At 40.6% G+C, this 13,014-nt stretch overlaps 1 protein-coding gene across 1 annotated transcript; it reads left to right on the top strand.

Moving 5' to 3' along the window:
- Positions 1-364: 364 nt before the first annotated feature.
- On the top strand, positions 365-2,017 carry LOC149149981 (putative disease resistance protein At5g63020). Its single transcript, XM_089442648.1, has one exon. The coding sequence runs from the start codon at positions 365-367 to the stop codon at positions 2,015-2,017; it is 1,653 nt and encodes a 550-aa protein (XP_089298774.1).
- Positions 2,018-13,014: the final 10,997 nt, after the last annotated feature.

A 13,014-nucleotide genomic window follows, 5' to 3' on the forward strand; every position in this document is an offset into this window, starting at 1 on the left:
TTTTATTTGTTTTAAATTGTTATTACTAAAAATTTATTTTCAAATTTTATATAAAGTAGGTTATACCTTTCTTACATTTATGAGATGAAAATCTATAAACTCTAATTCCATATTTATGGAGAGGATTGAAGGATATTTAGCAAGCAATGACGTCTGATGACTGTGTATCCCATGGTTGATTTTACTAATATACTAATCCTCTGTATATTTATATTTATATATGATTTATAATAAGTCAAGTCAGCTTGCATTTTCAATAATGACTAAGTCAGCTTGTATCTCATTGCAAGTTCGTGTTTATATATGATTGTCTCTAGCCCCTTCAGACCCGTGATTCTTCTGTTGCGAAGCCAAAAATTTGGCCATGGCTGCTATTATCACTGAAGTGGCTGCCAATACGGTCAGTAGCGCTATTTCTGCACTCATCCGACAAATAGATGATGTTATTCGGTTGGATGAGAACCGTCAGCTTTTAGAAGGGCAGTTAAATCGTATGAAGACTCTCTTACTCGATGTTAGAGATCAATTTCAAGATCGGCAAAAGACGCCCCCTCAATCTCTGCAAAATTGTCTGCTAAGGATGCAAGACGCAGTTGGAAAAGCAACACACTTGATCGATCGCTCTCGAAGGCGGCAGCGGTGTATCAGTTGCCTCCTTTGCAAGCCTAAACTTTCTACAGAAATCCGAAAGTGGAAGACAAGTTTTGATGAGCTCTTTCACAATCTTCAGACCGACTTCTCTGTGTTTCACAGTGCTCAACAGATTGCGTCTGCGGCGCCACAACAGGCGAATCTACTGCTTCAAGACGAACCAGACACCGGACTGGTAGGGTTGGAAATTAGATCTGCTGAAATACGACTTGAGAGGTGGCTTACAGAAGCCCCCCGCGATCGGATATTTGCTGTGTATGGGATGGGTGGGGTTGGCAAAACAGCGTTGCTAAAAAAGATCTACAACACCTACAAGGTAAGTGGTGTTTTTGATCATGTGATTTGGGTTGCAGTCGCCCAATTTTCCATTCTGGAGTTGCAGAGTCGTATGGCTTCTGCAATCAATTTAGACCTCAGTGCCTATTCTTATAATGATGTTGATTCGCGGAAGATGAAGCTGTCGGCACATCTGAGGACTAAGAAATTTTTCCTAATTTTAGACGATTTGTGGAGCGCAGTCACTCTGAAAGAATTGGGCGTGGAATTTGGCGAGAACAAAGGGAGCAAAGTTGTATTCTCTACTCGAAATAGAGATCTGATTCCAGAAATGAATGCAGACCAGTCCATGCAAATACAGCCACTGCCAAGAGAGGAAGCCTGGGAATTGTTTTGCAAAGTAGGTTTCAAAGACGGGCATGTGCCTGACAAGATAGAGCATATTGCTAGAGTCGTGGCGGAGGAGTGTAAGGGGTTGCCCTTGGCTATAAATGTCATAGCGTCAACAATGATTGGCAACCGGGCTGTAAATGAGTGGAACCTTGCTTTAAGGCAGATTCAGACTGTGGATTCAAATTTTCCAATTACTCATCCTCGACTTGATCGAGATCTGTATGAGCGATTGAGATGGAGCTACGATAGTTTACCCCATGCTCATTTGAAAACCTGTTTTCTGTATTGTGTGATTAATCCAGAGGACTGGAACATTCCGGTGAACATTATATCGCAGATCTGGATCGCAGAAGGTATAGTAAAGAGCAAAGATTTGGACTCCTTAATGGATACTGCGCACAGCTATGTAAAGTTACTTGCAGATCGTTCCTTATTCCAATTGAGAGCAGTTGGTGGATCCAGTTATTGGAGCGTTACGATTGGCGTTCACGATGTTGTGCGGGACATGGCAATTTATGTGGGAGAGAAAGAGGAGAATTTTGTATCGATGGCAGGTCAACATTGCCCCGACATCGACGCCCTTTTCCCCGACATCGAGACACGCCATAATTGCAGGAGGCTCTCCCTTATTAATAGCAATATTACGTCTCTACCAAACAAGGAATTGAGATGTCCTATTTCTAACACGCAACCATGAATTAAAGGAGATTCCGGAAGCATTTTTGCTTGACCTCGTCTTTCTGAGGGTGTTATCTTTAGGTAACTCGGGGCTACAATCATTGCCAAAATCATTGTGGCAATTGAAACAACTTGAATTTCTTGATCTGAAATATATTCCAATTGAATATGTGCATTCAGGCATTGGCAATCTTTCAAACCTTCAGTTTTTACATCTCTTTGGATGTAAGAGGTTAAAATCATTGCCATGTGAAATGAGAGATCTCAAAAATCTCAAAATTCTGGATCTCAGTGGATGTCATAATTTAGAATCATTGCCATCTGAAATCGCAGACCTCAAACAGCTCAAATATCTGAATCTCAAGGGCTGTCGTAAGTTACAGGTGATTCCTCCTGAGATCAGACTGCTTACAAATTGTGAAATTCTGCGGTAGAGAAGAGGGACATGTGTTTCCTCGTGAGATTCAATTGCTTTTAATAAAATTTTATTGTGTGAAAGACATTTTTTATATAAATAAATTAATTTTCAATTATATTTATATATATACTTTTTATAATTTATAAGATTTATATATCGTTTTTAATTCAATTGATTTAATAATTAAAAATATGTATATGTTAATAACGATTATAAAGTCAAATCCTTCTTTGATTATTGGAGGGATGAAAGGATGTGCAATTATGGACCAAAACCCAATAAAGTCAAATCCCTCTTTGATAAATCCCTCTTTGATTGTTGGAGGGATGAAAGGATGTGCAATTATTGACCAAAACCCCAATGTCTCGGCTAAAGAGCAAAGATGTGGACACTTCAATGGATAATGCACAAAATATGAGAGAATTGAAAATAGTGGTTTATAAAATGATTTCATTAATTATTCTTCTCATTCATTTTGTTTTTGAGATTGTCTTCCTTGAATACCATCTAAATAAAACAATGATTTCATTAAACATACAGAAAATGACAAGACTAAATTTACCAAAGTAAATTGAAAAATAAATTTAATGTTTTTTTTTAAATGATCATTAAAAAAAGATATTAGTGTAATTAATATTTATGTTAATTATGTTATGATTTCCATATATTTTACTAATATTAACAATAAATTAAAACAAAGAAGTAAATACCATCTTTCCCTCTCCCCTTTAATAAATATAAGAAGATATGTTTTTATTTATTGAATACAAAGTTCATCGTTCTCTATTGTCACAAGTGGGATTCTTTTCCTATTCATTTTTCTCTATTGTCACAAGTGGGATACTTTTCCTGTTCATTTTATTTATATCTTTGATATCTTTATCACTTTAGTGATTCTATAAAGTTGTGTGCTTTCGATTGTAGTTATCCTAGGGAAATTTGGTAGCCTTAATGGTTAGTTTAATTGATAGATTCTCTTACACTAAAGTTCAATGAGTTTTCAAGAAATTGAATCTCATTAAGTTTTTTGGGGTTACATGTGAAATATACAAGATTGAGTCTGTAAAAAATCGTGTCGATTCACAAGCTCATGTAATCTACTAAAACAAGAGACAAGAATCTACTTTTACTCTTTACAGCAAAAGCCCATAAACATCGAGCAAAAAATAATCAATAGAGGAAGAGAATCAAAGGCACATAACACAATAAATATCTGGGAAAAGCCACAGCTCAAAACCCCACTATCTGTTTTGTATTAATATGGAAAATCAAGATGAAATTACAATGCTTGTTCTCTCTAGAACAATCCCAGCACTCAGAAAATTCAATCTCCAACTCATAAGCAAACTCAAGACTAAAGCTTAGCCTCTTCACAAACTCTCCAAGTCTCTATTCCAATGTGTAATTCCTATGAAGGATAGCTTGTATTTAAAGGGAAATAAAGTCTCTAAAAATAACACAATCCCTCAAGCATCAGTTCCATAATGCATGCACTATCAGTGAAACTCAGAAAAATCTAAAACAAATAGTGCATTGTCCCTGCACTCTAGTCTCAACTGGGTCTTTCTCAGAATCAACATGCATGAATTTCTGATGGTGGAATCTTCAGTTAACTAAAGTAGCAATAATTAGGTCACTAATGTCCCAACTAACTATTTACTCACTATTAGTTTGTGAAACTGATTGGAACTAATTTAACTGGACTTAACTCAATAAACTGAGTTAACTAATTACACCTCATTCATAACTTATCCTTAACTCCTATAAGTTAGGGAGAACATATACATGTTTTCTAAAAGACGTCCAATTCGAATTTCCTAAATTAATTAAGTTAATTAGACTTAATTAATTATTTTCAAGTTGCTATGAAAAAATAATTCTATTTTAATTAGACCAAATACATGAGTGAACCCACAAGCTACCTGTAAACAGTAGCTTCCACTACTTCTCCTGAAGTAGCATCCTCCTTCCTCCAGTTACCAGCTAGAAGAGTCTCCATGGGTTTACTGCTCTCCATGCGGAATCTCCTCAGTATCTCATTGGCATACTTTCCTTGAGAAACAAACAACTCCCCATCTCCTTGCCATACCTCGATGCCAAGAAAGTAATGCATGAGCCCCATGTCCTTCATCTCAAACTCTCTTGCAAGGTTCTCCTTGCAAGATTTGATGAGCTTCTCATCACCTATCTGATCCGGATTTAAACAGGAACGCAATAAATTACAGAGATAACCATAAATACAGAGATTCGATAACCATAAATACAGAGATGCAGCGGAAATAATACTTCATTTCATTAATGGAAAATACTGAAATATGCTTACAAACAGAAATGGCAATAAACTAGCTAGGGCGATGGTAGCTTATCTCTGAGAAGAGATGTGATCGCTACATGCCTCTGAACTGTTCCGAACTGTATTACAATGAGGCTCGAAGGCCTATTTATTGTTGAGAAACAATGGAAAACCCTTCACATCCCGAAACCTAGCCCTAGAAGATGAAACGCCAAATTGTGGGCCCCGTTTGGGTAAATTGGTACATCAATTTCCCGGGGTCGTAACTTTGGCATACGATCTCCGTTTGACGCGTACGATAGCTCGTTAGAAAGATCTATCCGAGTACTACCACTTTGGGAAGGGCAACATCGGTCCATGGACCTATGTTGCCCCCAGATTTCCCAAAAACGTCGTTTAGGGCCTCAAAACGGCTCCAGAAGTTCAGGACCCGAAAAACTGCTAAAAATAGTAAGTTGTGCTACAATTAAGGAAACTGAAAATGTTGAAAGAGACAGTTGTGGGGGTCCAAATGGGTTGGCGGGTGGCCACCAACATCCACCTGGATCATTCCTCCCCCCTTAGGAAGCAATGGTCCCCATTGCGTTGAGTTCCTCCATCTGCTGAACTTGTCCTGCAATCTCTGATGTGTCCAGTGATGGTGGGAAGCATGGTCGATGATGGTCCACATTGAACATTCGGTGCAAGCGAAGGAATGGAGGAATGTTGTGCTTCAAAGCATTGTTGCCCATAGCCTTGGTACTGTTGTGAGGACCATGTCGGAGTGGTCGGAGCTTCTGATGGGTTCTGGTAAGGCGTTCTTTCTGTCGATGCAACCAGACTTTGTTGCCCACCTGAAACTTGTGTGGTACCCATGTGGGTGAGGAGAATTTGTTCCTGTGTTTTGTCATGACCGTATCCCTTTGCTGCTGCTGCTGCATGGAGGAACCCTTTGCAGGGGTCATGGATGTAGCAACGATCTTCCCCTTACTTTGGGAGTGAACCAGACAGATGAATTTCCTGGTCTGTGATATGAGCTTGCTGCCTTTCTTGGTAGTGATCAAAGATGTGGCGGTAGGTGGGGCTACCTCCGGTATCCTGTATAATGAATTATTCAAAGAAATAATGACAGCACGAGGCCTTGACTCATACACAGCATGTCGCCTCCACAAGTATGGTTGGCCTAGTAATACATCACAAACATCTAGAGGTGTAACATCACACAATACCTCGTCTGTGAAGGGCTTGATGCTGTAGGGAAGGCGGCACTGCTGGCGAACTTTGAGATCTCGTCCTTCATGAAGCCACCCGATACTGTACGGCTGTGGGTGTGGTGTAGTCGGTAGGCCCAACCGCTTCATGACCTCTGCTGAAATGAGGTTCTTTTGGCTGCCATTGTCGACAATGAATTGCAGCGGCGAACCCTTCACCCACATCTGTGAGTGGAAAAGACGCTCCCCCTCTTCTGGATCTGCAGGTTCATTCTTCTGGATCTTGGCAGTGGCAACAGTGGCGCTGGGATCCGCATCAATGATCTGCTTCCCTTTTCCATTCCCCTTGTCGGGTTCTGGCTCAGGGTCAGAACATGCATCTGATTCGGAAGCCTTCAACTCAGCCACCAGTGATTGCTTGGTCTGACACTCACTTGTGTTATGAGTGGGACTCTTGTGGAACTCACACCACTTCCCTGTGTCCTTCTTCGGCTTCATGGTGTTGTTCTTTTCTTGTGGCTTCGACGGGTTGTCTTGGGTTGCCCCGCCTTGGCTTTGTCCTTTGGGCTTCGGATTTGCAGATCCAAAGTCTCGCTTCTTCTGTTTGAACTTTTGCTCGATTTTGACAGCGTATCGGTATGTTGTGCCGAGTGAGGAGATGTTCAAGAACCCCATCTCTTCCTGGATGTATCTGTGTAGGCAGCCGCGGTATTTGAGTACCAGATGCAGCTCAGAATCTTTGATACCCAACTGTGTGCGAAGGGTATGAAAAATGTTTGTGAACTCCGGTACATCTTAGTCTCGTCCCTGCCGCAATGTGGTCCATTTGATGTATTTGTCCTCATAGCTTCCGACAGGGTAGTACTGCTCCTTGATGGCATCCCGGAAGTCATTCCAAGTGGGTGCGGCTGAAAATAGTGAGCCTGTACTTTCATCCTTCTGCTCGCAGTAGGTTTCCCACTAGTCCTTGACGTGGGGGGCTGCTTTGAGAAGAGCGAAAACAATCTTTTCCCGATTTGAAAATTCATGAACAGAAAAATACCCATCTAGCAGATTTAACCATTTATCTACGGCATCTGCGTCTATTTGACCCTCGAATATGGGGATTTCAAAATTAACTTGTACCTTGAAGGGTGTGGCATTTCCAGAGTAGCTGCTGGAAGCCGATGCGTCGCTTCTGGGTAGCCGCTGAATGATCTGTGCAAAGCTATCCATCATCGCGTTCCTTTGCCGCTCGAGCGCTTCTTCGAGCAAGATTTTGATAGGATCTCCTACCCCCTCGTCTTTCTTCTCATCCGCCATGGGAGGACGTCGAGATTTGCGAGGCTGGTCTTGCAAAGGTTCGACCAGTTCAAGCCCTAACTCCTTATATCCCGACCTCGTTGGGGACATGCAAAGAAAAACAGAGAAAAAGCAGACCGCTCTGATACCAAAATAGAAATAACCCAGCTAGGGCGATGGTAGCTTATCTCTGAGAAGAGATGTGTCGGCTACATGCCTCTGAACTGTTTTGAACTGTGTTACAATGAGGCTCGAAGGCCTATTTATTGTTGAGAAACAATGGAAAACCCTTCACATCCCGAAACCTAGCCCTAGAAGATGAAACGCCAAATTGTGGGCCCCGTTTGGGTAAATTGGTACATCAATTTCCCGGGGTCGTAACTTTGGCATACGATCTCCGTTTGACGCGTACGATAGCTCGTTAGAAAGATCTATCCGAGTACTACCACTTTGGGAAGGGCAACATCGGTCCATGGACCCATGTTGCCCCCAGATTTCCCAAAAACGTCGTTTAGGGCCTCAAAACGGCTCCAGAAGTTCAGGACCCGAAAAACTGCTAAAAATAGTAAGTTGTGCTACAATCAAGGAAACTGAAAATGTTGAAAGAGACAGTTGTGGGGGTCCAAATGGGTTGGCGGGTGGCCACCAACATCCACCTGGATCACTCTCAAACTCTCCTTCATGTGGCGGAGAAAGTAATGCATGAGCCCCATGTCCTTCATCTCAAACTCTCTTGCAAGGTTCTCCTTGCAAGATTTGATGAGCTTCTCATCACCTATCAGTATGAGATTATCTACATAAAATACAATGATAAAAAACTTACCTTCCACCACTATGTGATACAGGTTCGCATCTGTTTCATTCTTCGTGAAGAACAACCTAGTGAAGTAGCTATCTATCCTAGTGTACCAAGCATGGGGTGCTTCCTTTAGCCCATATAAGGCTCTCTAGAGTTGACACACATGTGACTCATGGTCCAAGGTTTAAAAACCTTCGGGCTACTCTATGTACACCTCTTCCTAAATCATGCCATTGAGGAAGATAGTCTTCACATCCATTTGATGGATACTCCAACCCATCTGTGCATATAGTGCCAAAATAGATATGATAGATGAGTACCTTGCAACATGAGAAAAGGTCTCATCATAGCTAATCCACTCTACTTGTGGAAAGCCACAGGCCACAAATCCAGCCTTATGCTTCTCCACACTACCATCTACAGCTTTCTTTACCTTGTAAAGTCAACCAGAGATCACAACTGACTTGTCCTCTAGTCTTGGGACCACATCCAAAACACTATTTCTAACTATGGATTTATACTCCTCCACCATCGCATCAACCCAAATCGGCTGCTGCACTTCTTCCTAAAAGGAAGATGGCTTTGTCACAACACATGCACCCATAACTACCATGTATCCAATGTACCTCTCCGGTGACCTCCTCTGTCTGCACTGAGAAGAGGGTGCTCCCACATTCTCCCATGCATCATCCAACAATCTGTCAGCCTCTCTAGTATGCTTTCTTCCTTCTGTGGAAGAATTCTCCTGAGTGGATGTCTCCACTCCTGGACCCTCTGTATGTGGCTACTCCAGATCAATCTGAGGCCACTCAACCTTAGGAACTAAAAGTTCCTCCTTCGCATGTAGCTTAATCTCCCTCTCAAGGGATACTCACATGGACTTCGCCTCATCAAACTTGACATCCCTGCGAACCACTGTCATCTGAATGGTTTGCTTGTACACCCGATAGTTGTGGGGAGTATCAGTGTACCCCACAATGATCCCCAAATTAGTTGTTCACTCAAGCTTCTTCTGTGCATATTTGGTCGCATGGAAATAAACCGATGGCCCAAAAATATTAAAGTGACCAAGATCTGGCCTCTTACCAGAATAAGCTTCCTCTGGTGTTTTACTCTCAAGTATCCGATTGGACTACAATTCTGAACATAAATTGTTGTGTTGCATGCCTCATCCCATAAGTGTAGTGGTAGGCCTTGATCGTGCAACATCACCCTTTTTTCCCCTACAATGCTCCTGTTCTTCATCTCGACAACCTCATTTTGTTGAGGGTTATGAGGTGCCATCAACTCTTGTTTAATCCCTTCCACTGCATAAAAGTTCTTAAACTCATTGGAGACACATTATCCACTGTTATCACTCCATAGACCTTTAACCTTCTTGCCTGAGTCTTTCTCAATGAATGCTTTGAATTCACAGAACTTTGTGAATGTCTGCTCCTTTCTATACATTAAAAATATCCAGCATTTATGAGAATAGTCATCTACAAATATAACATCATACTTGTGTTTTATAGTGGATACTGTTGAGAATGGTCCACACACATCTGAATGGACTCTCTCCAGAATAGACTCTTCTCGACTCCCTCTATCTCCAAAGGAAGACTTGGTGTATTTTCCCAAAGTATAACCCTTGCATGTATCAACTTTCTCAAGAATACCTTTGGGAAGACCAGTAGAGATTTGCTGCAATATCTTCAAAGCCCCATGATGCAAGTGGCCAAATTGCTTGTGCCACAACTCGTCGACGTCTCGGCTCAACATATTTTCTACTTTTGAACTCAAAGTAGCACAACCCTCTACCTCTATCTTATAGATATTCTGAAATCGAATCCCTATCTTCTTTACTTGACCCGTGGCTATGTGTTGAAGGAACACCTTTCCTTTTGGAAAGATCACATCATAGCCTCTATCCTCAGGCATGGCAATGAATACCAAGTTCTTTGTCAGTGTGGGTACATGCATAACATTCTTTAAGGTGAGTGGAGCCACATGCTGCATTTGAAAAGCAATAGTTCCAACACCAGTAACACTATACTTATTGTCATCACCCATCTCGATATGCATCTTGAGCTCTTTCTCCTCCAGTTCAATGAATAACTCTTTGTCTCAAGTCATGTGGAAAGATTCTCCAATGTCTAAGTACCAGACACTTCCCATCATTGAAGACACCATACATGCAACGAGGGAAAAGTCCAATTCGAATTGGGAGGCCAAAGCCTCACCCGTTGCTCCTCCTGAGGACTTCTCCTTGGACTTCTTTAATGGACAATTTGTAGAAAAGTGACCCATCTTGTGACAATGAAAGAATTTAACTTTCGTCATGTCCTTATTCTTAACTCCACGCTAAGAATCTGATTTAGAATGATAAATTATACCTTCCCCCTTCCTTGCCTTAATCACTAAGGCATAGTTCTCTTCATCATCAGCCTTCGATGAAGAACCATCACTAGTGTTCCTCCTGATCTCTTCCTGCATCAAATCCAACCATAGCGTTCCCAATCTAGTAGCTTCTCCCAACCATTGACAGAGTCCTGATAATTATGCAAACTCTTTGGGACTCCAAGAAGAGAAATGCCCACCATATTCTCCTCAGAAAATTTGATTCCAACACTTCCAAGTTCATCCCAACATTGAGTGAACTTGGTCAAGTACTCTGGAATTGTCTCGCCTTTCTCCTTCAGTGTCAACTTGCTTTGATCACTGCTATTCTGATACAAGTCCATCAATGTTTTCCACATAGCATGTGGAGTTTCCTTTCCATTGATACTTGACACAATGTGGTGCCAAACTCCCTCAAGGATTATCTGCGTTGCCTTCACCACACACTTCTTCCATTCGACCAACTTTTGTGCATCCGTAGCTGCTGGCTTGGGGACTTCTTGATCAATGAATTCCTTCAACCCATTATCTTCTAGCACAACCTCCATCCTGTCCCTCCAAGCTATAAAATTCGAGCTTCCTTCCAAGGAATATTCAAGCCTCAACCAATGGAACACCATCTGTCGATCGTGAAGTATGTATGCAAATTCAACTTTCACCTATAACCTACAAACTCGAAACTTCGAAATCTCCTCTAGAGAGCTGATTTAAAAAAAACGATATCTCCTTCATTCAAACTCTAATTCGGTCGATTTTTATTTTGAATTTGGGTATCCTTTCCCAAGGAATCCAGATGTGCATTTTTTTTCTAAAATTTTTGCACATAAATTCTCATATCTTATGTGCAAACTCTTGGCCCAAAAAAAAATCTTGCTCCAATACCATGTAGAAAAACCTGTAGATTCACAAGCTCATGTAACCTACTAAAACAAGAGATAAGAATCTACTTCTAATTTTTACAGCGGAAGCCCATAAACATCGAGCAAACAATAATCAATAGATGAAGAGAATCAAAGGCACATAACACAATAAATATCAGGGGAAAGCCCCAGCTCAAAACCCCACTATCTGTTTTGTATTAATCCAAAAAATAAAGGTGAAATTAAAATGCTTGTTATCTCTAGAACAATCCCAACACTCAGCGAATTCAATCTCCAATTCATAAGTAAGCTCAAGGCCAAAGCTTGGCCTCTTCACGAGCTCTCCAAGTCTCTATTCCAATGCATAATTCCTATGAAGGAAGACTTGTATTTAAAGGGACATAAAGCCTCTAAAAATTGCACAATCCCTCGAGGATCAGTTCCTGAATGCATGCATTGTCAGTGCAACTCAAAAAAATATAAAACAAATAGTACATTTCCCCTACACTCTTGTATCAACTAGGTCTTTCTCAAATCAAAATGCATGAGTTTTTGATGGTTGAATCTTTAGTTAGCTAGAGTAGCACTAATTAGGTTGCTAGTGTCCCAACTGAATATTTACTCACTATTAGTTCCTGAAACTGATTGGAACTAATTTAACTAGACTTAACTCAATAAAATGAGTTAACTAATTACAACTCATTCATAACTCATCCTTAACTCGTATAAGTTAGGGAGGAAATATACATGTCTTCTAAAAGACTTCCAATTCGAATTTCCTAAATTAATTAAGTTAATTAATTATTTTCAAATTGCTATGAGAAAAGAATTCTATTTTAATTCACACTTTAATTCAAGGACAAATTAAACTAGAATTTCTTGTTTCCATTTCTCAATAGAGTCAAACATAAAAACAATTGTGTACATTTAGAACATCTTTAGTATGACCTATCCAAAACTCATGCATGTCGAGAGTTATCAATGCTTTCTTCATAGAGTGAGATAAACTAAAAAATTATTACATTATGGCATAAATTTGACAACCTCAATGGTTAGTTTAATTTTTAGATTCTCTTATTGTTAGAAAAAGTATATATCACAGAGCAATTGAACACATAAAATATATTGCAGAAATATAAATACAGAAAACAAATAAAAGGAGAGAGACACAGATATACGTGGTTCACCCAATTTGGGCTATGTTCATGGGAAACAGCCAGTCCCTCCTTTTATATTATCCAGCAAAATGAATAGATACAACCTACAACAGATCCGTTGTAATTCCCTCTTCACTCTCACACAATCTCCTCTCTCTTTCTCACTCAGAATACTGGTTTACATAGACGCAATACAATTCCCTCATATATAGCGAGGGGTTGCCTTCTAGGGCAAAAAACCCTAAATTAAACATAACTTCTACTGTCAGATCTCCGCCTAATGAATGACCCAGATTGACTACGAAATTACAATATTTTACAAGGCAATTTTACATCTATTTTTAGGTTCAGGGCCGCTGCCCCCGATCACCAACCAGGAGGGGGCTCCCAAAGATCACAACTGCCCCCCTTGAACCCCCTTGTAGCGCAAATATTACGGGCGGTGTTGCCGCCACATTACAAACTAGGGTCCAATGTGGTGATACCTCTGAATAAAAGAGATAATCAGGCTCCACACCCAACAACCTGCCACTTGGAGACTACTTATAGCAACTCCACCACTACTTCATTTGCTAGACAATGACTCCACTTTGGACCTGGTTGTTTCTCATCTTCTTCATCATACTTAAAGGCCAATTG

Source organism: Pinus tabuliformis, chromosome 9, assembly GCF_031772625.1.
Source record: "Pinus tabuliformis cultivar Carrire ecotype Pingquan chromosome 9, CPIR1, whole genome shotgun sequence".
Lineage (NCBI taxonomy): Eukaryota > Viridiplantae > Streptophyta > Pinopsida > Pinales > Pinaceae > Pinus > Pinus tabuliformis.